The sequence below is a fragment of the Vicugna pacos genome, chromosome 6, assembly GCF_048564905.1.
Source record: "Vicugna pacos chromosome 6, VicPac4, whole genome shotgun sequence".
In the NCBI taxonomy this organism is placed as follows: Eukaryota; Metazoa; Chordata; class Mammalia; order Artiodactyla; family Camelidae; genus Vicugna; species Vicugna pacos.
The window spans coordinates 70325332-70352642 of record NC_132992.1 but is presented as its reverse complement, the minus strand read 5'-3'; the positions used below and the strand labels follow the sequence as shown (position 1 = coordinate 70352642).

The window sequence follows — 27311 nt, the reverse complement described above, 5'->3', positions numbered from 1 at the left end:
TCTATATATATTCTGAAAACTCAAGATAGCCTGGAAATGTAATTGAAATATAAAATAAATGAAAAAGTAATATAAATATAAAATGTAAAGTAAATAAGAAAGAAATTACAGATAAGCCTAACGTTGAAACAATTAAATTTTAAAAAGTAAAATTAAGGTGTGACTTGTTAATATTACACTACCACATTGGTGCATGGGACCTTTGAGAGCAGGGACTATATCGTATATTTTTGCTTAGCACACATATTAAAGGACTCTTTGTTTAGGTTTTCTTTTTTTTTAAAGAATCATTATGAGCAAATGTTCTAGTTCTGGAGGAATCTTTCTTTTTTAAAAAAGTTATTAAAGAAAAATGAAAAAGAGGGCTCTGGAGTCATGTAGTTTGATCTTTTTCTTTTTATGTTGATAAATGAAAATTTTATTTATTTTTATTTTTATTTTGTCATTTACTAGACTATTCTTTTAGAGCAGTTTCAGGTTCACAACAGAATTGAGCAGAAAATAACAGAGTTTCCACATAGCCCTCCCCACCCATGCATATATACTTCCCTACCCTCAACATCCCTCATCAGTGTGGCATATTTGGTACAATTGATGAACCAACATGGGCACATTATTATCAGCCAAAAGCCCATAGTTTACATTAGGGTTTACTCTTAATGTTGTACATTCTGTGGGTTTTGACAAATGCATAATGACATGTAACCACCACTATAGTATCATACAGAATAATTTCATTGCCCTAAAAATCCCTTGTGCTCCATCTATTCATTTCTCCCTCTCTCCCTAACCCCAAGCCCCTGGAAACCACGATCTTTTTATTGTTTCTGTAGCTGTGCCTTTTCCAGAGTGTCATTTGGTTGGAATCATACAGTTTGTAGCCTTTTCTGACTGACTTCTTTCATTTAGTAATATGTCTTTTAAGTTTCATCTATGTCTTTCATGGCTTGATAGATCTTTTTTTTATTTTACTGCACATACATTTTTAAATTTACATATATGTGCTGTTCATTGTTTCTAAGAACGTTTAGAGCTTTAGTTTTTTAAACTTACATAGTTGTCAAAGGAATAAAGCCAACCACAAATTAAGAATTAACTCAGAAAGATACATACACCCTGCTATTAACAGCAACATTATTTATAATTGCCAAGATATGGAAGCATCCTAAGTGCACATCAATAGTTGAGTAAGTAATGGAGATACAGCATATATGTGTGTGTGTTGTGTGTGTGTGTGTGTGTGTGTGTGTATTTGTAATGGAGTGCAACTCACTCATAAAAAAGAAGGGTATTTTGCCATTTGTGGCCCTTCATTCACTTTTTTTTTACATGTTTTTTACTGAGTTATAGTCAGTTTACAATGTTGTGTCAATTTCCAGTGTAGAGCACAATTTTTCAGTTATACATGAACATACATATATTCATTGTCACATTCTTATTCATTTTTTTTCCACTTCAAAAACCAGAATTTTATAACTGGCAGAAACATTTCTATTACATCACAAACAACAAAATACCTACAAATAAACTTAACCAAAGAGGTTACCTATACTCTGAAAACCAAAATGATACAAAGAAATGGAAAGATTTCTTGTGCTCTTGGATTGGAAGAATCAACACTATCAAAATGGCCACACTGCCCAAAGCAATCCACAGATCCAACGCAACCCCCATTAAATACTCGCAACATTCCTCACAGAATTAGAACAAACAATTCCGAAATTTATAAGGAACCACAAAAGACCCCAAATAGCCAAAGCAATCTTTTGTAGGTTTCTCTTTTTTTTCTCTCTCTTCTTTTTGTTCTCTTTTCTGATGGTTTGATGATTAGAGAAGGTCCTTTACATTTGTTGTAAAGCTGGTTTGGTGGTGCTGAAATCTTTTAGCTTTTGTTTATCTGTGAAGCTTTTGATTTCTCCATCAAGTCTGAATGAGAGCCTTGATGGATAGAGTATTCTTGGTTGTAAGTTTCCCCCTTGCATCACTTTAAATATATCATGCCACTCCGTTCTGCCGTGTAGAGTTTCTGCTGAAAAATCAGCTGATAACCTTATGGGAGTTCCCTTGTTTGTTATTGGTTGCTTTTCTCTTGCTAATTTTAATGTTTTCTCCTTATCCTTAATTGTTGTCAATTTGATAGCTATGTGCCTTGGTATGTTCCCCTTTGGGTTGATCCTGTGCGGTACTCTGTGCTTCCAGGACCTGGGTGACTGTTTCCTTTCCCAAGTTGGGGGATTTTCGGTTATTATCTCTCCCCAAATTTTCTCAGGTCCTTTCTCTCTCTCTTCTCTTTCTGGGACCACTATAATGTGAATATTAGAGCTCTTCATGTTGCCCCAGAGTTCTCTTAAACTATCCTCATTCCTTTTTATTCTTTTTTCTTTTCTCTGTTCTGAAGTACTGATTTCCACTAATCTGTCTTCTAGCTCATTAATCCATCCTTCTGCCCCATTTAGTCTATTCTGGGTTCCTTCTAGTGTATTGTTTATTTCAGTGATTTTATTCTTCAACTCTGTTTGGGTATTCTTTATATGTTCCAACTCTTTGCTAGAAACTTCACTCTGTGCATCTATCTATACTCCTCTTGAGTTCTCTGACATCTTGGCCATCATTACTTTAAACTCTTTCTCAGATAAATTACCTATCTCCTCATCACTTATTTCTTCTTCTGGGATTTTGTGGCTTGGCCTGGGAGATACTCCTTTGCCGCCTCATATTGTCTATCTTTCTATGTGTTTGTGGATTCCTTCTACAGGCTTTGAGATCATTGTTTTCTTATTTCTAGTATCTGCCCCTGGTGGATGAGGCTGGACTAGAGGCTTATGCAGGTTTCCTGGCAGGAGGAGCTGGTGCCTACTCACTGCTGGGTAAAGCTTGGTCCTGGACCTCTGGTGGGTAGGGCTGTGTCTAGAGGCCTTTGTGGCTCAGGGAGTCTGCCGATGTTCCCACCCTGTATGTTGTTTGGCCTGAGGCTTCCCTACAGGCTGTTGGGTGGGGCTAGGTCTTGATGCTAATGATCCATTCAAGACGTCAGCCTCCAGGAAAGCTTATGTAGATTAACACTCCCAGAATGTCTGCCACCAGCTTTTATGTCCCCTGAGTGAGCAGCAGCCATCCCCCACATCCCCAGGAGACCATCCAAATCCAGCAGGCAGGTCTGGCCCAGGTTCCTATGAAATCACTGCCTCTGTCCTTGGACCCAGTGCATGTGAGTTTCCATGTAGGCTTCTCAAGCAAATGGAGTCTCCGTTTCCCCCAGTCCTCTAAGGCTTCCAGAGCCACTCCCCCCTGTCCTTCAAAACCAGATGTCCTGGGGTCTCCTTCTCTTCCCAATGCCGGGACCCGAGCTTGGGAGATTGACGTGGGGCTTAGAGCTCTCACTCCTGTGGGAGGGCCTCTGTGACTTAACAAATCTTCAGCTTGTGAGTCGCCCAACCCCGGGGTATGGGGCCCAATTATATTGTGAACACGCCCCTCCTACCATCCTGCTGTGGTTCCTCCTTTGTGTTTCCAGTTGCAGAAGATCTTTTTTGCTAGGTTCCAGTCTTTTTTCGATGGTTGTTTAGCATTCAGTTGTGGTTTCATTGTAGTCTCAAGGAGAGGCAAGCTCGTGGTCCTACCACTCTGCCATCTTGACCGAAACCTTCTGATATATTTTTTTTTAATCTAAGCCCTATTGCTTAGTAGTTTTGTGATATTGAAAGTAACTTAACTGCTCTGTGCATCAGTTTTTCTAGTTATAAAATGATAGTATTAACAGTCCTTTTCATAAGAGTTGTTAGGATTAAGTGAGAAAATTAAAGTGGAAATGCTTACAAGAGTATTTGACAAATAGTAAGTGCTCAATAAATGTTAGCTGCTACTAGTCTTTTTATTCAGGAAAACTACTATTGCATTGTCTGTGGTGAATTTATTTTGCTTTTTAAAACAGGCATGCATATCCAGATTCCAATATGACAGGTTTGGACACTTAAAATGTACACTTAAAATTAGTTTTGAGTGAAAATCTTAAGAATTTTTACTTTCAGCTACTATAACTTTAATTCGTATAAAAGAAAAAAAGCCATTCATTGTCTTTTTTTTCTAACAAGCTATTTATTGATACTTATTATTCATAAGACATTGTACTAGGTGCTAGAAATATAAAATGGAGCAGCCTTGGTAGTGCCCTTCAGTTGTTTAGAGGTCAGTAGAGAAAGGTACCACTGAGTGTAAATTAGTGTTGTAAATAACCCCTTTTGTGCCAGATCATTAATAGATGATACATTTTAATTTTACCTTCTGGAAGGTGTATAAGCCGAACTTTTGAATGGATTGGCCCTTTATTTTTAGCATCTTATCTATTTACGATTCAGCGGTATCTGTAATCATTACTGTTTTGCATTACAGAAATTGAGGTTCAAAGAGTTAATTTTTCGTACACTATAAAACTCGCTCCAAAATCCTACTTAAGTTAAAAACTCAATTCGTTCTACCTCCTCTATGTCGTAGGTGCAAAACCTCTGTTGGAAGACTTAAACCATTGTATTTTATTTGAGGTTTATGTGTCTGTTTCCCTGTTAGTTTGGGACTTTTTTTTTGGGTAGAGTCTAGTCTTAAATATTCCTGGGGCCCCTCAAAAACTAGTAGAGGACTTGTTATGTATTAGGTACCTAATAAAAGTTGAGAAGTGAAAAATATGTAGAATATTGGAAGTAAAAGGAATTTTAGACAGTAGAATTTCTAAAAAGAAAATTGAGATTGTTTACGAAGGGCTACAGCTTTTGATTTTGACTCTTTAGGTATTTAAAACACAACCACTACTATCGTATCATCTCATAAAGGAAGCCATTGTAACATCCAAAGAAGTGGGAAGGACAATTTATTGTAAGTATAGGTAGTAACTTTACACCCATTTTTTGGTGGTGGCTGGCATCTGTTCAAGAATTAGATTTCAGGAACTATTATCTAATACAGTCCTCTCCTTTTAGAGATAATGTATCTGAACCAGGGAAGTATCAGAGTTCTTACAGCAAGGCAGAATGATCACTGAGTTTAGAGCCTAGGTCTCCTGACTCTCAGCCCCAAATTTTGATCCTGTCACCTCAGTCTTTATCCCATGATGAGATTCAGGCACAGAGAATTTGTACCTTCCCTAAGATCATATAGCTATTAAGAAGTAGAGCTGGGACTTGAATCCATATTACCTGACTCCATTTTTAGTGAAACCTGTACATTCACTTCCATGTAATCTTACCCTACTCTATCAGCTCGCATTCAGTTGTAGAGATGGAAGTTAAAATGATTAAAAAGAGATGTCTATATTTAGCATTTTCTTTCCTTGAAAATTTCAGATTTGGGGCTTAAGCAACTTCTTCCAGGGAAGAGGCCCAGTGCAGCTGCTGTTGAACCCAAGATCTTGATTCACATCCATAGATTGGAATATTGCTGGACCAGCCATCCTCAGACTCCTCACTTAGGACAGGTAAGTGAAGGAGATAGTGAGGATAAGAAAAGTAGGATGAATGCTAACTTTCTTCCTTCCTGTTTCTTGTTGGATGCAAACAGTTGACTGCCTTTAAAAATTTAACCATTTATTCTGGTAAAAACAAAGCATGTGAAATCTTAGGTGATTGGGCAAAATATTTTCTTGATTGTAAAAGATATGTCAAAATGTTAACAGTGGTGAAACTTAGGGTAATTAATTTTTTTTCTCTTTCTCTCTTTGTATATTTTTCAGATTGTGTTTCTAAGCTTATGTTAGTGTTGTATAAGAAACTACCCAGACTTAGTGGTTTGAAACATAATCAGTCATTTAGTTTGCTCATGTATCTGCAATTTGGGCAAGGCACTCTTGATGGGGACAGCTTGTCTCTGTTAACATGTGGTGAGAGGTGGGGTTGCTGGAGGGGTGAGGGTGGCTCAATGGCTGGGAGCTAGTATCATTTGAAGGCTTGCTCACTCATGTTTCTGGTGGTTAATGATGGCTGTTGGCAGGGACCTTGGCCAGGACTGTAGGCCAGAACCTCTACACATGACCTCTCTTTTTGTTTGCATGGCTTCCTCACAACACGTGGCTGGGTTACGAGGGAGAGCATCCTAAGAGAGCAAGGTCTACATGTTAGACTTTCGGAAGTCACATAGTGTTACTCTACTCTCTTCTGTTGCTTGAGGTAGTGATAAATACATACACTGAGGTTCAGAGGAGGGTAGACATAGGCCTCACCACTTGAAAGGACGAGTATCAACATCAGATTGTAAGATGCACACGGGATAGAATCTGCCATTGTAGCTATTTTTGGACTGTGTAATCTGCCACAATTTATATTACGTGTAAGACAAAGAATATAATCATGGATGTAATAAATGAAAAAGAAGAATATTTTCAGGAAATTATGGTGTATGAGTAAGAATTTTTTTGTGCTCTTCTTGTCTACTACAGTCTGATATTGAAAATAAGATGTCTAGTGCTCGCTTCGGCAGCACATATACTAAAATTGGAACGATACAGAGAAGATTAGCATGGCCCCTGCGCAAGGATGACACGCAAATTCGTGAAGCGTTCCATATTTTTTTATTAAAAAAAAAAAAAACAGAAAATAAGATGTCTAAACAGAAATAAAATAAATTTTGAATTTTCTTTTGTATCAACAAAGCAGCATACTGCTATAATCAAAAGAGACAAAAATTTATAAACAAGATGCAGAATAAGATTTGTAGTTTGGATTTTTTGTTTTTGAGAAAATGCTAGTTATTTTTGTTGCAAGTCTACTGGGTTTTTCCATTTTTTTTTGTTTATTTTAATAATTAAGAATTATTTGGGAAACTTTCCAACATAGTAGATTTGAGAAACTGGTGCCAGTATTATTATCATATGTGTCAAGTTTGTTTTGTCCGCTGATTCTTTTAAGGAAAACTATGTAATCTTTTTCAGGATTGTACAATTTTACCTACTTAATTTCTGGTAAATATTTAAAGTTTTTTTCAGTGGGACAAGGAAACTTGCCAAGTTATAGAATATTTAGTTGTCTTACTGATCACACTTACTCATTAATTATATAAATTGTTGCATTTATATAATTATATAAATTATGTATGTCTGTGGCAGGTTTGAATATAGCAGATATTTAATTTCTGGATATAACAGGATAATCCTCTAAGCATTACGTGGGGGTGTTGGTTCATTCACTATAGCTGGGAAATAAGTTCTAGGGAGCAAGCATCTTATTAATCTCTTAGACCCAGAAAATTTTCTTGCTGTCTAGATGCTTTCCCATTCCTAGGTGATATGTGTCATAATGAGCCTAATTCAGCTGAGTTGGTTCACTACTATTTCCCCACTACTCACAGGTAGATAGATATTCTACAATGGAAAATGAACCAGCTATTGTGACAGTAGAGGTAATTTCAGAAGTTTGCTCTTAACTGTGAATAATCAAAATTGACTGAATTTGTGAAACAATATATTTTAGTCCAAAAGATACAATAATTGAAAAGGTTTTTTTTTTTTTTTTTTTTTTTTTTTTTTTTTTTGCTTTTAAAAACAGGATGAGATGTTTTCCAGTAGAAATAGATTGGGTTCAATATCTTTTAATAACTTTTAATGGAAAAAATATGAAAATGAATATAGGTATGTATATGCATGACTGGGATATTGTGCTGTACACCAGAGATAGACACATTGTAATTGACTGTACTTCAATTAAAAAAATTAGTAGATTGAGAATAATGATTGTAGGTAGCATGAAATATTATATCTTAAATTACAAGAACAAAATACATGCATGTGTTCAGGTACAAACATATATAAAATCTTCTAAGCAGTTAACTTGCCACGTATTTTATTTTAAGCATTTTTTTTTTGCCCACTTTTGCCTTTAAGTAGTCTGAGTAGGTAAATTGCTGGTAACATCTTTTCCAGGTTTACTGAATGCCTTGTCTTGTGTTCTTTCCACAAGGCCAATGCCTAAGAGGATTTAAAAAAAAGTGAGATACTGGTTTCTGACTGAAGCTAAAACAAACAAAAATAGAAACTCCTAAGACACCCTATAGAAATTGCAAATATGGTAGTGTTTAGTCTGTGTCACTTTATTCAATCCATGAAGGAGGTGAATGATGACGTTCTCTTGTAAATATGTATGACTATGTAAATAGTCTTTTAAAATGCAAAAATAATTTTGAATAATTATGGAAGGCAGAAATATTCCTTTGGGGTTGGTGGTTCTCTTACTTTCCATTATTTTCTGTTGAAATTCTTTTTTCTAAAATTATAATGATTTTCAGTTGAAAATGGCATTCCATTCATGCTTATACATGTTTTTGGCAAAGCAGAAGTTGTGTGACCTTCCTATGACCCTCCCTCCCCCAATTATTAAAACATATTGTACTTTTTATGTATGAAATGTTTAACAAAAGTTTTTAAAATTTGTGGTAAGGAAGTGATTGGCAGAGCATAAAATTGACCATATTAACCATTTGTGTATAGTTAGTAGTATTAAGTCAGTAGTATTAAGTACATTCACATTGTTGTGTAACCAATCTCCCAAACTCTAAGTCTTATAAAATGGAAACTCTTTACCCATTGAACAACTCCCTATTCTCCACTTTGTCTAGCTCCTGGCTACCAGCATTCTACTTTCTGTATATGAATTTGACTATTCTAGTTACCTCATATAAGTGGAATCATATACTGTCTTTGTGACTGGCCTATTTGACTTAGCATCATGTCCTCTAGGATCATCCTTGTAGCATGTGTCAGAATTTCCTTCATTTTTAAGGCTGAATAATATTACATTGTCCTGTTTGTACCACATTTTGTGTATCCATTCATCCTTTAATGGACTCTTGGGTTGCTTCCAGCTTTTGGCTATTGTGAATAATGCTGCTGTGAACATTGGTGTACAAATATCTCTTTGAGCCTCTGCTTTTGATTCTTTTGGGTATATGGGAAGTGGAATTATGGTAATTTTGTTTAAATTTTGAGGAACTGCCATACTGTTTCTATAGTGGCTGCACCATTTTACATTCTCAGCAACAGTGCACAAGAGTTCCAGTTTCTTCACAACTTCACCAGCACTTGGTATTTTGTTTGTTTTTCAATAATAACCTTTCTAATGGGTGTGAGAGGTATCTTATTGTGGTTTTGATTTGTATTTCTCTAGAGATTAGTGATGTTGAGCCATTTGAGCATTTTTTCATGTGATTGTTGGCCATTGTACAAATATAAATATTGTTGGCCATTGTACAAATATAAGTATAGTTTCTATGGAGAATGTCTGTTCAAGACCTTAGCCTACTTTCTAATCAAGTTCTTTGTTTTTTTATTGTTGTATTATGAGAGCTCTGGGTACTAACTCAGTATCAGATATAAGATTGGGAAACATTTTCTCATCTTCTATAAGTTGCCATTTCACTCTGTTGATTGTTTCCTTTAATGAGTAGACGTTTTTAGTTTTGATATAGTCTAATTTATCTATTTTTACTTTTGATGCCTTTGTTTTTCGTATCATATACAAGGAATTATTCCCAAATAAAATGTCATGAAGCTTTCCCCAGTGTTTTCTTCTAAGAGTTTTATAGTTTTAAGCCTTTCATTTAAGTTTTTGATCTGTTTCCAGTTGTATATGGTGTAAGGTTGACTTGATTTTAATTTTTTTAATGTAGTGTGAGTTAAGGGCTCAGCATCATTCTTTGCATGTGAATATCCAGTTGACTCAGTACCATTTATTGAAGAGACTGTGCTTTCCCTCATTGAACAGTCTTGGCATCCTTGTTGAAAATCAACTGACCATAGGTATATGGGTTTATTTCTGGACTCTCAATTCTATTCCATTAGTCTATCTGTCTTTCCTTATGTACTATCACACTATTTTGATTACGGTAGCTTTGTAGTTAAGTTTTGAAATGAGGAAGTGTGAGTCTTCTAACTTTGTTATTCTTTTTCAAGATAGCTTGGCTGTTTGGGGCCTCTTGAGATACCGTATGAATTTTAAGATTGGCTTTTCTTTTCCTGCAGAAAAAGACTATTGGAATTTTGGTAGGGATTGCATTGAATTTGCTTTGCGTAGTATTGCTTTCAGTAGGCTTGCTGTGGGTAGTATTGCCATTTTAACAATATTAAGTTTTCAATCCATGAACATGAAATGTCTTACAATTATTTAGGTCTTTAATGTCTTTCAGTAATGCTTTGGAGTTTTCAGTGTGGAAGTCTTGGTTAAATTTATTGCTAAGAATTTTATTCTTATGGGTGCTGTTGCAAGTGGCATTGTTTTCTTAGTTGCCTTTTTGGATATTTTATTGCTAGTACAGTTGACCCTTGAAAAACATGGGTTTGAACTGTGAGGGTCTATTTATACATGGATTTTTTTTTTCAATAAACATGTATTATAATATGAGATCTAAGGTTGGTTGAATCTGTGGATGCAGAACCTTGAGCAGAGAAGAATCTTGAATGTGGAGGGCCGACTAAAGCTTTACATGGATTTTCAACTGCATGGAGGATCAGTACCCCTAACCTCCATGTTGTTCGGGGGTCAGCTGTATACAGAAACACAACTTACTTTGTATATTGACCTTGTACCCTGAAAACTTTAATGATTTTGTTTATCAGCTCTTGTATTTTTGTGTGTGTTTCTCTGGGTGTGTATTCTTTGGGGTTTTCTATATATGGGATCATGACATTTGAGAATATAGATAGTTTTACTTCTTCCTTTCCAACTTGGATTCCTTCTATTTCTTTTTCTTGCTTAATTCTCTATAACTAGAATGTCTAGTACAGTATTGAATAGGACATTCTTTTTTAATGCTTAACGGTTCACAGTGTTTAATAGAGCTAGGCTGTTTTCTTCATTTTGCCAAGGAGGTCTTGCCTTTTGACACATATGATGATGTTTCACATTATGTAGAATACCAACCTTTCTTTTTTATCAGTTCAGTAAATTTTAAAAAAAAATCAGTAAATTAGAAATTCTGCATATTACAATAACTTAATCATTCATGACAGGGCCATTTTTGTAAGATAGCAGTAGAGATATAAATTTGTATTGATGTTAACCTAATTATAATATTTTTTTAAATGTTAGCTTCTGAGTTTGGAATTTGTATTAATTCCAAGTTACTATTACAAATTGAGCAGTCTGTGTCAGAGGACTGACAGTAAAAACTTTGTGATATGGGTCTCTGTTTATAAGGGCACAGATTTTATGTTAATCAGTAAACATTAACATTAGATAGTGACCTAAGGATAATAGAAATGAACAGGTGAGGAAAATTATTGAGGTCTAATTGGAAGGAAGTCCATTAATGAATGGAGATATTTTGCTGGATGTTTCTCTTTTCTCTTCTGGTTATGGAGGAGAAAACTTATCCATTAACTCTGAATCTCATGTAACGGTAAACTTAAATTTACAAGAGCAGAAGGAAGTCAGAGGAATCTCTTCCATTGGGATATTTTAATCTTTAGAAGAGGGAGGCTTGAGAATTTTGACATCTTTAAATCTCTTGAGAATCTTAAAACTGGATAAACATCAGGAAAGTCCAGTTCTATTAGAAGACTCAGTGCTTAATAAAACCAGGTTAGAATGAGCAGTGAAGGATGAGTTAAGGATTAAGAGTATTTTGATATTGGTATTTCTTTAAATCGTATCTCATCCTTTTGAAGATGTTAATACTAGTTAATATTTATTAAAAGTTTGTTTCACAGAAAAACATGATCAAATGAAAAATGTGTTATTTTCTGAGTACATTAACCATATAAGAAAAACCTGGTTATTCGTATCATAAAACTGCACCATTTTCCAACAAGTTGCAGTTTACCTGATTTGTGACACATTGATTAAGAAAAAAATAAAGGAGAATAGAGGCTTGAACACCTTGCGAAGTTGTCTATAGAGTGATGACGAAGCCGTAAGAAAGAATTCCCCAGAGTATAAGGTACTGTATTGAAATTAACTCTTTTGTCAGAGCAAAACTGAGGTGGTATTGATTGAGTCTGGTCTTTGGAATTTTAAAATTAATAAGAATATTGTCGTTATATTTTATTAGTATAATATGTACCTGCTAAACATGAAATCTCAGAATGATTTTTGTGGTGGATAATTTAATAATCTTACTTCAAGAAGTCCTTTTCTTAGCATTCTTACTGTCACAGTCTTACATTTAGGTCTCCATACTGTCTTTCAACTGTCAAATAGGCTCCCTTACCAGCCTTTTTACTTCCAGCTTTGTTTTCTAGACTATTAGGAACTTACTTTGCATAGATATGTGCATTAAGCTTTTCACGTTATTTTTTGTTTTTAGGCAAATTATTGACAAATACAGGCATAATCTCATTTAATTGTACTTCACAGATGCTATTTTTTGTTGTTGCAAATCGAAGGTTTGTGGCAACTGTGCATGGAGCAACAGTATTGGCCCTATTTTTCCAACAGCATTCGCTCACTTTATGTCTCTGTCATATTTTGGTAGTTCTCACAATATTTTAAACACTTTTATTTTTATTTTTATTATATTACGGTATTTTGTGATCATTGATCTTTGGTGTTACTGTTTGAAAAAGATTATGACTCACTGAAGGCTCAGATGATAGCATTTTTTAGCAGTATAGTATTTTTAAATTAAATTACATTTACAATTAAATATATTGTTTTCATAGACATAATGCTATTATTTTACACTTTAAATATTTACACTAAAGTATAGTGTAAACATAACTTTTTTCTAGTCTAACTGGGATATAATTGACATACAGCACTGTGTAAGTTAAAGGTGTACAGCATAATGATTTGACTTATGTACATCATGAAATGATTATCATAAGTTTAGTGGACATCCATTATCTCATACAGATACAAAACTAAAGAAATAGAAAAATGTTTTCTTCTTTTGATGAGAGCTCAGGATTTACTCTTAACAACTTTCATTTATAACATACAGTAATGTTCATTACACTTACCTTGTACTTTACATCTCTAGTACTTATTTATCTTATGCTGCAAGTTTGTACCTTTTGGCTGCCTTCATCCAGTTCCCTCCCTCCACTCACTCCCCCACCCCACCTCTGGTAACTGCAGTTCTCATCTTTTCTGAGTTTGTTTATTTTTGAAGTATAATTGACCTTCAACACTATGTTGGTTCCTGTTATACAACATGGTGATTTGATATTACTGTGCATTTCAAAATGACCACCACAGTAAGTCTATGATACGTAACCATACAAAGTTATGGACTGTATTCCCTACACTGTATATTTCATACCCATGACTCATTTATTTTACGACTGGAAGTTTGTACCTCAGTCTCCCTCACCTGTTTCTTTCCTCCCTTCCCCTCTCCCCTCTGGCAACCACCTGTTTTTTCTATCTGTAGCTCTGTTTCTGTTCTGTTATGTTTGTTCATTTGTTCCACACATAATAAACATAACTTTTATATGCACTGGAAAACCAAAAAATTTGACTTGCTTTATTGCAATATTTGTTTTATTGCAGTGGAGTCTAGAACCAAACCTGCATTATCTGCAAGGTATGCCTATAATTTATGTACCACAAAATTCAGTTGTTGTATGTATACAGATCAGTGATTTTTAGTAAATTTACAAAGTTGTATGACCATCACCACAATTCAGTTTTAGAATACTATCATTACCCACCTCCAAATTTCTTGTGTGCTTGTTCCTACCCCCAGCCTCAGGTAATCACTAATCTACTTTCTGTCTCTCAAAATTTGCTTTTTCTGGGGATTTCATATAAATGGAATCATACAATATGTGATCTTGTGTCTGGCCTCTTTCACTTAGCTTAATGTTTTTGAGGCTCATCCACATTGTAGGGTGTATCAATTAGCATTATTCCTTTTTATTGTTGAATAGTATTCCATTGTATGGATATACCCACATTTAAAAAATTTATTTATCAGTTGATGGACATTTGAATTGTTTCTACTTTTTGACTATTATATTTGTATTGCTGTATTTATCATCTCATCCTTTAAATGTCTTCTACTTACGTGTTTAATGTAATATGTGACTATAGTAATGTCTAGATGTAGTATAAATAGACATACATTGAGGGATATGCTCAAAATTTTTTAGTTTGGGGTACAGGATCAAAAAAGTTTGGGGGGACAGTATAGCTCAGTGGTATAGAGTGCATGCTTAGCATACAGGAGGTCCTGGGGTTCAATCCTCAGTACCTCCATTAAACAAACAAGCAAATGAACCTAATTACCCACCCCCAAAAATAAAAATGATAACAAAAAGTAATAACTATCAAAGCCACAATGAGATGCCTCTTCACTCCCACCAGGATGGCTGTAATAAAAAAGGACGGAAAATAGCAAGTGTTAGAAATTGGAACCCCTGTATATTAAAAAAAAAAAAAAAGTTTGGAGGTTACTATTCTAGCCCAGAAGGGTCAGAAAACCGAAAGTATCCTAGGTCACAGGTCTCCTTGTACCACTCATAATCATATTCTACTGCTTGTGAAATAGATTTCTAAGTGTGGTGTTTAAGGAACTCTAACTTACGAACCTAAACTTACCAGTTTTCTAGGTACCACTTTAGCTTTACAGCTCAGTGCTTCCTTTTAGATTATTCTCACCAAATTCCTTGTAATTCCTTCAAAATGTTCTGCCTTTGAGCTTTTGCCAGCTATTCCCTTTGCCTGAAATACTGTTTCCTGCCCACCGCCCTCCTCGGGGTACTATGATACATTTTTCAAGATGCAGCTAAATCACTTCTCTGAATTACTCCCTGGCTTATCCAAGTCAATTTAACCACTTCATCCTCTGTGATACCTTTGTATCTAGTATGTACCTTTATTATAGCAACTCTAAAATTAAATTGCAGTTATTCATTGGTGTATCTGCATCCTTCACTGGATTGCTACCTCCTTGAGGACAAGAAATAGGCCTGTTTGAATAAATGAATGGGTTGTAGTCTTGTGGGTGAGATGCTTGCATGACCCTGAGAGTGAGTGCCTTCTTAAATTTTATACTCTAGGCACCTCACTTGCCTCATCCTATTTAGACCCTGCTTGCACCTCATAAAGGTAGACTAGATTTCCCCATACTTGTAATGAGACCTGATGAGCTTTAGATTGTCTTTCGATTGGCCATGCTGCCTTCTATTTTTAATACCTGGTGTTATAGGAAAAAAACCTTCATTGAGAGATGTATAATATAATTTAGACTGAAAATTAAAGATCAGTTTCCTTGATTTTTCTTATATGACACACTGCATACTGTATTCGGTACATAATAGGAGTTTAATTAAAGTTTGGTAAATGTAATAGCAATAATAATAGCAAACAGTGATTGAGCTTTTACTGTGTGCCAAGTACTGCTCTACATCCTTTCCATGTATTAACTCACTTAATCCTCATAGCAAGTTTATAAGTTTATAATTGTTATCCTCACATGGCAGCTGAGGAATCTGAAGCTCAAATATCCCCATATGTAAAGGAGATACAATTTGAACCCAAACAAAATCTGGCTCTGGAGACATCCCACTTGACCACTCTTATGCAGTAGAACATAGGAGGAGGCTTAATTTTTCATATAGGGCTATTTTTAAATTTATTTATTTAAAAAAATTTTTGAAGTATAGTTGATTTACAATGTTAGTTTCAGGTGTACAGCAAAGTGATTTAGTTATATATATATATTTTTTCAGATTATTTTTCATTATATGTTACTATAAGATATTGACTATAGTTCCCTATGCTATAAAGTAAATCTGTTTCACTTTTTGTGAAAAATAATGATTTATCATTATATAGATTATGTAGATTTTGATTCATAAACAAAACTAATAAACACAGAAACTGAAAGTTCTGAAGTATCTCAAAGTTCTTTAATTCATTACATTTTGTTTCAAAGATCTTTTCATAGTTGAAGTTCCATTCAACAGATTTATTAATTCAGTGAAGAGGTTGAATTATATAGGTAAGAGATGACAGTCGAAGTTTATGGTCCTAAAGAATTTTAAATTGATTAGAGGAGATGAGACTTGTAATAACTATAAAAAAGAAATTCCGTTTCTTACTGTAGATGCCAGATTTCAGTGCTACTTACACAACTTTTTGAGCTCATAGGTGAAAAGTGTTCTTTCTGACTTGCTTCATGGATAAATATGGCATTTGAGCTGTGTCTTGAAGGTTAGGTAGGGTTTTAGGTAAATTGAACTCTGAAAAGAGTCAGTCTATATAGAAGGGTTGGTTAAAGATGAAGAAGAATGCTAGGTACCTCCTTGTTCATTAAATGAGATGAATGGTTGGTTTTTGAGTTCTTTTCATTCTTTTTTTCCTTTTTTTATACTGGACATATTTCAGTAGTTTGATTTTTTTTAAAAACACTAAAATAGGAGCGAGAGAAAAAGAATATTTAAAAGCCACTGGGATCTTATCCATAACTTTTGGTTATTTTGTTTTTCAGTTTTAAAATTTCTATTTGTTCTTCTTTATGCCTTCTGTGTTTTTTTTTCGTTTTTTGTTTTTTTGCTGATGATTTCTAATTTAATATTTAAGAGTATTTGATGTTAATTTGAGCATTTTTAAAGTCCTTGTGAGATAATTCCAATATCTGAGACCATATCTTCATTGGTCTTGTCTTCCCATGTGAGCTAAGATTTTTGTGATTTTCTTACGCTGAGCAATTTTGATTTATATTCTGGGCATTCTGAATATTGTGTTAAGATTCTAGGTTTTATTTAAATTCTTTGGAAAATGTTGGTATTTTTTTACTTTAGCATTTGTAGGTTATAGTTCCAATGTCTGTTCAGTTTTCAGGGCTTTGTCAGTGCTTTTTAGATCTGTCCCATGTGTGTTCCACTCAGTGGCCAGTCTGGGATCTGGGTGGATGTCTGCTCATTTTCTCAGTTTTCAAAGTTTCATTATGTTAATTAGCATCAAATGCATACCGACACAGGTTGAAGGTGAGCTCAGGAGTTCGTAAACAACTTTATAGAGTTACTTTCCTGAGAACAAAAAAGAAGGGAAAAAAAAACAATACAGAGTTTGGCCTGCCAGGTTGGAGAGAGGGGCTTCATTTAATGGAGAGGTGTATCCCTCAGAATTTTTGCTTCTAGGGGTTTTCCATTCCCAGATGCTCTTAATATTTTTGCTGTTGCATCCACCACGGAAGATGTAGGGCCTGGGACATGAGAATATGGAGAGAAAGGAGAATGGAAAAATACCCAGGTGATTTCTCACACGTCCTTTGAGCTTTAAGAGTTATCTTTTCTGGCCTTGAAGGAGTTTCTCATGTATCTCTCTACTTGCACCACAGTGCTCACTTCTGGGTTTTGGGTTGTGTTGAATTCAGGCTGGGGGATACCAGAGGGGAAAAATGGTAAACTTACAACAAGTTTGGTGATGCTTTGAATTCTGGTACTCTTCCCAGATCTACCTGTAATATTTAGATTTCAGAGTTTTAAAATAGCTGTTCATGCATTCTGTCCAGGTTTTAGTTTAGTTCAGCGGAAGATAAAGGAAGGTGTGTGTTTATGCCAAACTGGAAGACTTCCCAACATTTTTTTTTTAATTTTATTTCAGTACAAATTTACATTCATGGGAAGTTGTAAAAAGAGGGAGGTCCTAGTTTCTCCCAGTAGTTACGTCTTACATAGCTGTAGCACAATATCTAAACCGGGAAATTAACATTAACACCAACTTTTTATTATAAAACATTCAAATGTGTAAGAATGGTGAACATCTGTATGTCTCCCACTGATAATTCAATAACTTAAATATGTTGCCCTGCTTGTTTTATATATATTCTAATATGTAGGCATTCTCTTTTCTGTGAACCACTTGAAAGTTGGGGGCATTAAATAGTTCACCCTTAAATACTCAAGTGTAAATCTTCTAAGAAAAAGGATATTATACTTTAAGAAACATTTAATAAAAGGAAATTATTTTTCTATATAACTCCAATACCATTATCATACCTAAGAATATTAACAGTGTGAGTTTTTTAGATTATAGTCTTAGTGTTCCAAGGCTTTTGTTTTGACTCTTGAAGGCTTAAGTTATTGTTCAAGGGGATGATACACCCTTGGTGATTATTTTAAGAGTCTGGGCTCTTAAAGTGTGTACAATTCAGAGCTATAGAGTTTCCTGATTCTGTATTCTTGTTCTGTGTCAGTCTTCCCTCAGCTCAGACTCCCTACAGTTCTCTGAGAAGATATTCATAAAAATAGTCTTTATCAGGAGTTTATAAGTTTGTTAGGCTAATTTAGGACTAGCACGTAACCTTATTTTTAATCATTAGCCAGGACATTATAGTTAAAGTCATAGAGTTTCTGATATGGTGATATGTAAGGATTATATACGCTGTAATTGAAGATCTGACTGCAAGGCTTAAAGAGAAGTTTGTTTTTCTTATGTAAGTCTAGAAGTAGGCTTTTGCTCATGTTTCAGTGATTCAACAATGTTGGGGCCAATATCTTTGTGATTTGTTTGGCCTTCATGGTACTAAGATAATTGCTTGCAGCTCCGGCCTTCCACCCATAGTTAAGGAGGAAAGCTAAAGATCCAGGCCAAGTGAAAGCTTTCCTAGAAGTGACTTCCTTAGAAGCACTTCTGATGTCTCATGGGCCAAAATTAGGACCCCAAATGGACATCTCTAACTGTAGTTAGCCTTTTGGCCTCTACAGTGAGAGGCAAGGAAGGAGGAAGGATTTGAGAATGGCCTTTTGTGTAGCCAGTTAACAGCATCTGTCACAATTATATGATCACATTCATTTTGCTTTAGAAATATATTAGTTTTATTTCAGTATGATGTTCAACACATAGGTGCTTTGTAATTATACAGTAACATCTTACTGGTTACTGTGGGAAACAAAAAGAAACAAAATGGATTTAACTTTAGGTGTGAAGGTGAACTATTGGTTATGCAAGGTAAAGCTTGGCTTGAATTTTGGGACTTTCAGCATTATTGAATTTATGAGTGTCTGTTTTCTCATCTGAAATATCTGGCTTCTAGGGTAATTGTGAAGTGTGAAGGAGATAGTTTATGTAAATTACCTAATACAGGGCCTGCTACATTGGAGGCGCTCTGGTAGGAGATATTATAATAGTTTTTGGTGGGTGGGCAGTATGGTAGAGTGGAAGAGCATGGACTTTATAGTGGACAGACTTGATTTGATTCCTATTTTCACTGCACACTAGATGTATGTTCTCAGGCAAATCAGTTAATCTCTCTGAGATAGTTTATCAATGTGCAGTGTTTATCAGAATTGTTAGAAGGATTGTTGATTTTATACACACATACATTCACACACAGTGTAGCTCCATGTAGATTCTCAGTAAAAAGCATCTGTTCCTGTTGTTTTTAGTTATTATTTCTGTACTTTGGGATCCACATAATGGGGGAATCAGTCATTGACTTTACTTTAGAAATTTGTGAAGTCTGTTTTATAAGATTCACTTCTGTTCAGAAAAATTGGTCGGCTACAAAAACTGGACACTGTTACTGTGGTAAACAAAAAAAAGCTTTTAAATTTAGTTCTGAAGGTGAGCTTTTTGATTATGCAAAATAAAACTGGCTTGAGTTTGGGGACCTTGGTATAATGGTGGTTTGCTAGGAATCTCATTTATTGTTTTTTGCTCAACATGGTTTTAAGACTTAAACATATATGTAAATCTAGTTTATACCAGATGGCTGTGTATAATATTACATTTTATATGCATTTTTTCATTTTACTTATGCATTTCTTTAATAATGGATTTCTAGGTGTGGCTTGAAAATTGCTAACACAAATAGTACTGCTATGAACTTCCATATACATATCCCTTATTGACTTGTGCAAAGGTTTCTCTGTGGTATATACTGAAGAAAGGAATTCTGACTTGTGGTCCATACATATATTTAATTTCATTAAATACTGCCGGAATAGTTGCCCAGTTTATGCTCCCAACAGCAGTGTTAGGATTCCCATTTCCTTAAATCCTCACCGGTATTTGGTCTTATCCATCTGTTTAGTCTTGTCAATCTGATGGGAATAAAGTGGTATTTCATTTTAATTTACATTTCAGTGATTGAGAGTGAGATTGGGCATCTCTTTATTTACTTGGATACCATTTTTGTCTCCCCTACATACTGACTAAAAAGTTACCCAAGTAATACTTATTAGTTGTAGATATTTTTTTAAAATACAAGTAGAAAAATATAAAAAGGTCATCTCTAGTACCCTAATCCAGAGGTAACTGCTAATAACATTGGCTATATCTTTCTGGTCTTTAAATATTCATACACATACAAATTCATATACACATACACAGATAGGTATTTTTGTTTATTAGTAGGATCATATACACAGTTTCATAACTTACATTTTTCACTTCACAATAATTTATGACCATTTTTCCATGTTGTTGGAAATTTTTGTACATCATCATGTAATAGGTGCATATCATTCCATTTTATGGCTTAAAGTTATTTAATCTTATAGGACATTTATGCTATTTTTGGTTTTTCTCTCATTAACAGTACTATGGTGAACTGTTTTGATAATGCAGGGCTAGAGGCGTTATGCTTTTGCTCCCTATGTGAAACTGGGTTTATAGCAAATTGCAGGCTGTTTTAGTCTATTTTCCACTTAGATTCTAGGGCAGCTGTTAACACTTCACTGTATAAAGACAACATTTAGCCCTTGATGTTCCAGGGCTAGAGTTCAAAGATTTCTCAGTTTTGCCCTATCCCTCTCTCTTATTTTTCACTCTGGGAAGGCCAGGTTAGCATAGAAGGATGGTGCAAGAGTAGACTTAGACCTGCATTTCAATATCACTGTCCCCTCTGATAGAGAGGCTCAGTTTCAACTATGACAGAGCTCTAAATCAATAACTTCATTTTATTTTCCAAAAATGTTAATAGCTTTTTATTTTAAAAGTAAGAATGTTCAAGTGAAACAATTAAGAAAATATAGAAAACCATGAAGAAAATAAAATTCCTATAATCCTACTCAAAGATAATCTGCTTATTACCATTTTACCTTATATCTTTTTTTATGTTTTTCTTAATTATTTACTTACCAAAGCCAATAATTAAGGAATTATGTAAGCTCAAATCATTGGTAACTTGATATTAGCTAGGGGGTGGGGTTGGGTGGATAATTACACCAAGGAATTGGCAAATGCTACAAATCAGGGCTTCCTCCTCCCTGCCCAATTCCATCCAGAGCCAGTTTATCAGCATACTACAATGTATATACATTATATCAATAAATATAGATCTTCATTTTTAATGGCTTCATATAAGTCCATTGTATAGATCAGTGGTTCTCAATGTGGTCCTTGGAGCAGCAGTAACAGTGTTACCTGGGGATTTGTTAGAAATCCGAATTTTTGACCCAGACCTACAGAATCAGAAACTCTTCTACTGGGGCCCAGCAGTCTGTGGTCTTTCACACTCTTTAGGTGATTGTGATGCATGCTAAAGCTTGAGAACCACTGGTATGTATAGACATACTATAAATTATCTGATTGGTATGATGATTTCTGTATGATAAATTCCTAGGTGTATGCTCATTTAAAGTCTTCGGATGCATATTGCCAAATTATATTCTAAAAATGATATACTAGTTTCTATTCCCACCTGAACTCTACATCAAACACTACTTTAAAATGTATGAAGATTTGCTTGCTGCAAAAGTTGCTACTAATGGTGCCAAACTGTTAAAAGGGGAGAAAAGATCTCAGCAAGAACTTGTGACTCTTCTTGGCTCACATAGACAGTAAGCTGGAAGTACTTCATTTTAAAGACTTTTATTAGATTAGGAGCCAGAACTTACAAGTATTGGTGAAAATAATTCAGGCAGATTTGCCATATTTCATTGGCCTGATTACTGGCACTTATGTTTTTCATTTTGAACTTTTATTAAAGAGCAATTGCAAACACTAAAACTGGCCCTTGCTCCAGCCTTCATCCTTTGTTGACTTTTTTCCCCTAGAATGATAGCTTTGGACTCAAACTGTTAATTTTATGATGGCATTAATAGAGTGCACCAAATTGCTAAGCTTCCAGATTTATATAGCCTCAGAAATAATTTGATTATTTAATAATTTAATACCTTAAGTAAATATTCAGTAATTTGTTCTTACTGATACCGCCACAGTTTACGTTCTTGACCTGAACAGTTAGTTCTCATACATTCCTTAACAAGTGCAGCTGGAAATGATTTTTTTTATTTAAATTTTTACAAGATTATTGTCTGTACAGTTCATTTTAAGCAGTTCAGTTCTCTTTAAGGAGATGAGTTTCTTTAATTTTTTTTATGGTGCACTGCCATCTGGAAAAAAGGAAAGCAAAGTAACATTTTTTGCATGCTATCTATCAGTCAGGTCAAATATGTTTATACATGGTGCTTTAATCCCTCACACGATGCTGTAAAGTAGGTCATGGTTTTGTATCCCCATTGTTGCCGAAAAGAAGACAGACAGAGAGGTTTAAAAAGTTGACTAAAGTATCTAATAAACAGAAAAGTAGACTTTGAATGTAGACATTCAACAAGCATTTTATAGAGGACCTACTGTGTATGGGGACCTTTTATAAGTATCAAGAATACAAAAATGCTTAAGATTTAGCTTTTGTCCTCAAGGAACTCAGTCTTATTAAAGAAGACAGACAGTACAGGGTGATGACTCCTATAACAAAGATATCAAAAGAGTGATTTGGGAAGCAGTGAAGGGAGCACCTGACTTTGCTTTGGAGGATTGGGGATGGCTTTGAAGAAGAATGTGACCTTTCATGTTTTGATAAGCACAAAAATCTTATTCTACCCTCATGTTTAATGAAATTTCAAAATAAATTAATTACTATTTCTAAAAGCAAATCAAACTGATAACTTCAGAATTTTTTTGAACTACATTTGCCATCTATCCCAGTATTCTAATGTGTTCTCAGTGGAGGGTTTTTAAAAAATTAATTTATATTTTTTTATTGAACTATAGTTGGTTTACAGTGTTTCAGGTGTACAGCAAAGTGATTTCAGTTATACATATATGTATATATCCCTTTTCAGATACTTTTCTATTATATGTAATTACAAGATACTGAATATAATTCCCTGTGCTATAAGTAGGTCCTTGTTGTTTATCTGTTTTATATATAGTTGTATATATCTGTTAATCCCAATTCCAAATTTATCGCTCCTCTGCCCTTTCCCCTTTGATAACCGTGTTTGTTTTCTACGTCTGTGAGTCTTTCTGTTTTATAAATAAGTTCATTTGTATCATTTTTTTAGATTCCACATGTAACCGATATGATGTTTGTCTTTCTCTGACTTCATTTAATGTGATAATCTCCAGGTCCATCCATGTTGCTGCAAATGGCATTATTTTGTTCTTTTTTTATGGCTGAGTAATATTCCATTATAGGTATACCACATTTTCTTTATCCATTCATCTGCTGATGGACATTTAGGTTGCTTTCATGTCTTGGCTGTTGTAAATAGTGCTGCTATGAACATAGAGATGTATGTATCTTTTTGAATTAAAGTTTTCTCCAGATACATGCCCAGGAGTGGGATTGCTGGATCACACAGTAACTATTTTTAATTTTTTTAAGGAATCTCTGTGCTGTTTTCCATAGTGGCTGCACCAGTTTACTTTCCCACCAGCAGTATAGGAGAGTCCCCCTTTTAAGGAGGGGTTTGTTTTAGCACTTAATACTTTTAAAAGCTGCATTGTATGCCATGGTTTAGATATATCATAATTTATTCAATCAGTCACCTTTTTTTTTTTTTTAGGTGGAGGTACAGGGGATTGAACCCAGGCATGCACTCTACCACTGAGCTGTACCCTCCCCCTAACCAGTCACCATTTAAAAAAAAATTTAAGCTTACATTTTTTACTATTACAAATAGTGCTAGTGTGAACTTTTTTAAGCATTCATCTTTGTCTGCTTTTATTATGCCCTTAGTATAGTTCCTGGAAATAGAATTGCTAGATCAAATATTTTTATTATGGATATATATTACTTCTTTTGTTATCTGTCATTGTCTTTTGCCCTTTTCTGTTTTACATGCTGTCTTCGTAACATGGGTTTTGTTACAGGGGTTTTTGGTACATTTGTTTTTCATTTTGTTGAAAAGTAGGTAAGCATAGGTTGATTTCTGGTGGTCTTTTGGCATGTAGAGTAAGGTGATACACATAACCAGAGTGTCTCTGATAATGCAGGTTAAAGTAGTATATTGGAGAGGAAAGAATGCCAGTGGAAACCAGGAGATATACATTATGGTCCCATCATAAACAGTGACTATTTAATCATATGATTTTAAAATTGTTTTCATCATGTATATATTTCCCTATCCATAACATGTGAATAATATTAGCTTTAAGTTTTTGCCCATAATATGAAATAAAAAGAGAAGATGTATATAAAATGGAAGCCAGAGATATTATGTGACATATTTAAAATCATACAGTTTGAAAGTGGTAGTCAGGTCTTTAGCCACAGTTCATCAGACTTCAAGTCTAATACTCTGTCACTATATTACAGCCCTATTGGAGATACGGTGTATAGAGCAAAAGATCTATAGAACAGAAAGTGTATTACAACATCAAACTATCTTTAGTCTTTGCTGTGATACCAACCATAGTCTTTTTTTTTTTTTTTCTTTTGAAACAAGCCTTTGACTTTCACTCCCTGTCCCCAAACAAGTTAATGGGGGAGATTATGGTAGAATTTTAAATGAACACAAGAATAGATTCTGAGATGGATAATACTGATAATAAAGAGAAAATTACAGAAATGGTACTATAGGGCTAGAAGGTATCTTTCTTGTTACTGGGGTGTAAGAAGACACAGCAGAAATGCAAATGAATTATTGTTATTTCAGTGTCTTTTGATCTCTCCGCAAGTCTTTTTTCATTCTTAAAGGGAGTTCTCTTAAGGTGATTATTGATCTCAAGGATAGAGCTGATTTTGGACACACACACATATACCCCACTTCTGTAGTTTTGAGTCTTTTTAGTGGATTGTTATTAGCTTGTTAGCTCCAGAATGATTCCAAGGTTCACAATTTATCCTGGTCATCCTGGGGAATTTCAGACTATAAAACTAAATTCTGGAAATTGAGGTAGAATTGAACTAATGGATAGAAGTTAGATGAGCCATGTAGCTAACTACCTTGTTAACTTCAGCAGCTTTATGTAAAAGTGGAAATGAGACAAAACAAAACCTGTCATTTTTCTTGATGGTTTTGTTGGTCTTGAAAAAATGCTCTTTTTTTTATCTTAGTTCCTTCAACAAGCTAACTTTATGATATTTTGTCAAGGAGTTAAGTATTTTTAAAAACATAATAGAATAAAAGATGAGAACTTGTTAATTGGTCATAATGATGGGAGTTTTTTCCTGTATAGCCATTGTATATTTTGACATTCAGATTTAAAATTTTTACTTATTTGATTTTATCTACTCTTAATATGGGACAATGGAGAAGAGAATGGCTAGCTTCTCAGATGAAACTTCTTTAAGAAAATAAAAAGTCTATCAGTGCATTTATTTCAGTTCTCAAATAATGATGAATGTGAATGAATTTCTGGATTTTTCCTGAAATTTATATTACATCTGGAATGTTCTATATTTCTAAATATTTTGTTTCTAACATTGAGTGCAATATGGTAAAGTAAATATCAATGTATTTTATAGCAGTATGAATATTGACCACAATGCATTGTTTCTTTTATTCCCATGTGATTTCAGTTTATTTCTAGTGAAGCCCGCCCGGCTAGCTCAGTCGGTAGAGCATGAGACTCTTATTTTTAGTGAGCTTAAGTGTGTTTTATAGTCACATCAATAAGTGATCTAGACTTACAGGATTTCCATTTTCTTCTTCTAGAATTTGTCAAAATTCTTGGAATTTTCTGGAAAATAAATCCAGTTGACATAGTTGTTTTGACCATTTTCATTTGAACCACTTTTCTTAATAGAGGATATTAATCTTGCCCCTGCAGGAATTTTTGGTCTGATATGAAATAAGTTAACTGATCAAATGTGTTCTTGTCAATTTTCCTCTTTAATATTTGATTTACAAATGATTAAAAATGAGTTCTCAAACTCACAATAGGGAGACAATACTGATTTTTAAAAGAAATAACAAAATTATGTATAAATTATTTATTCTAGTAAACTTCTGCCAAATTTGCTTTCTGCTATAATACTGTCATTAAAAGTTTTAAGTCATTTCTACATTGAAAAAAAAAAACTATGATTACCAAAGGGGAAAGGACAGAGGAGGGATAAATTATGAGTTTGAGATTAACAGATACACATTAATATATATAAAATAGATAAACAACAAGGACCTACTGTGTAACACAGGGAACTATATTCAGTTTCTTATAATAACTTATGGAAAACGATCTGAAAAAAAAAAAAGCATGTATATATATAACTAAATTGTTTTGCTATACACCTGAAACTAACATTGTAAATCAACTACACTTCAATAAAAAACAAAATTAAAAAAAATTTTTAATTTAAAAAAGAAAAAAAAGAGTTTCAGTCATACTCTCTTAAAAAAATTTCTAACAAGGAACTTACATCTTACAGGGGAGAGGTTTTCCAGAAGTTTAGTTTTAGTAATGAAGTTTCTTCTGTTAGTGTCAACAAAACATCTGATAGATCAGACATTCTTTATTACCTTTTCTTTGGTTTACAGTCTCAGTGATTAGAATTGGGCTGAGCACATATCAGAGTCTCAACAAAGTCTTTGTGGGTTGCTAGATGCTGAGGGCCTTTAAAATCCTTAGACTTCACTTATATAGAACACATTTTGAATTGGAATTTTCTTTACTTCTGTTTTGTTTTGTTGTCAGAATTTCCTGGTAGTATTCAGTTAAGACTCAGGGATTTTCTTCTAGAGATTAGGCAGCGTTTTCTTCCCTTAGGAGAGTTTATTCGGTCTTTTTCTTTGTAGCATGTGCTTACCAGGCAGAGTAGCCACTGTGTTCTAGTGAGAAAACCTATTGCCAAAACACCTATTAGAGCAGAAAACTGACCTACTTAATGCTGACAAGTTTTCAAAAAATCTATGGAATTGTACCAGCTTTGGATCAACTTCTTTCTTCTCTTGTGGTAGAAAGGGAACGGTAGAGAAGAGGATAAGAAAAGATGTGAACTGCTGTAGGGGAGTAAGTGAATATTTAATTACCCGTAATGATTTGATTAAAAGCTATTCATTTGGTCCAATTTGAAGGCCTCTCTCTAAAGCACAGTAGTTCTTCTTAAATCACTTTAAACGTAAACAAAAGAAAAAGAAAAAGCCATAGGAAGTCCCTCAGGCTTTCATGATAATAATTTAGAGAAGCTCTCTAGTTGAGGTTGTCAGCCAGCAT

General features: G+C 34.3%; 1 protein-coding gene and 1 non-coding gene across 19 annotated transcripts in view; both read left to right on the top strand.

Moving 5' to 3' along the window:
* Positions 1-27311, top strand: part of NUMB (NUMB endocytic adaptor protein) — a 156348-nt gene that overhangs the window by 38217 nt on the left and 90820 nt on the right. For 13 of the 18 annotated variants that reach the window (XM_031679210.2, XM_031679207.2, XM_031679209.2 and 10 more), the window contains one exon: positions 5334-5464. Coding sequence is in view for 6 of the 18 variants with exons in the window: in XM_031679203.2 (XP_031535063.1) it covers positions 5334-5464 (131 nt within the window). In the remaining 12 variants the exon portion in view is untranslated. Of the gene's footprint in view, positions 1-4781; positions 4867-5330; positions 5465-5636; positions 6092-27311 lie in introns of those variants that run through there. The other 5 variants (XM_072963379.1, XM_072963377.1, XM_072963378.1 and 2 more) reach the window with 3 other exon arrangements.
* Positions 6447-6553, top strand: LOC116281121 (U6 spliceosomal RNA). Its single transcript, XR_004190572.2, has one exon. It is a non-coding gene; the product is annotated as a U6 spliceosomal RNA (small nuclear RNA).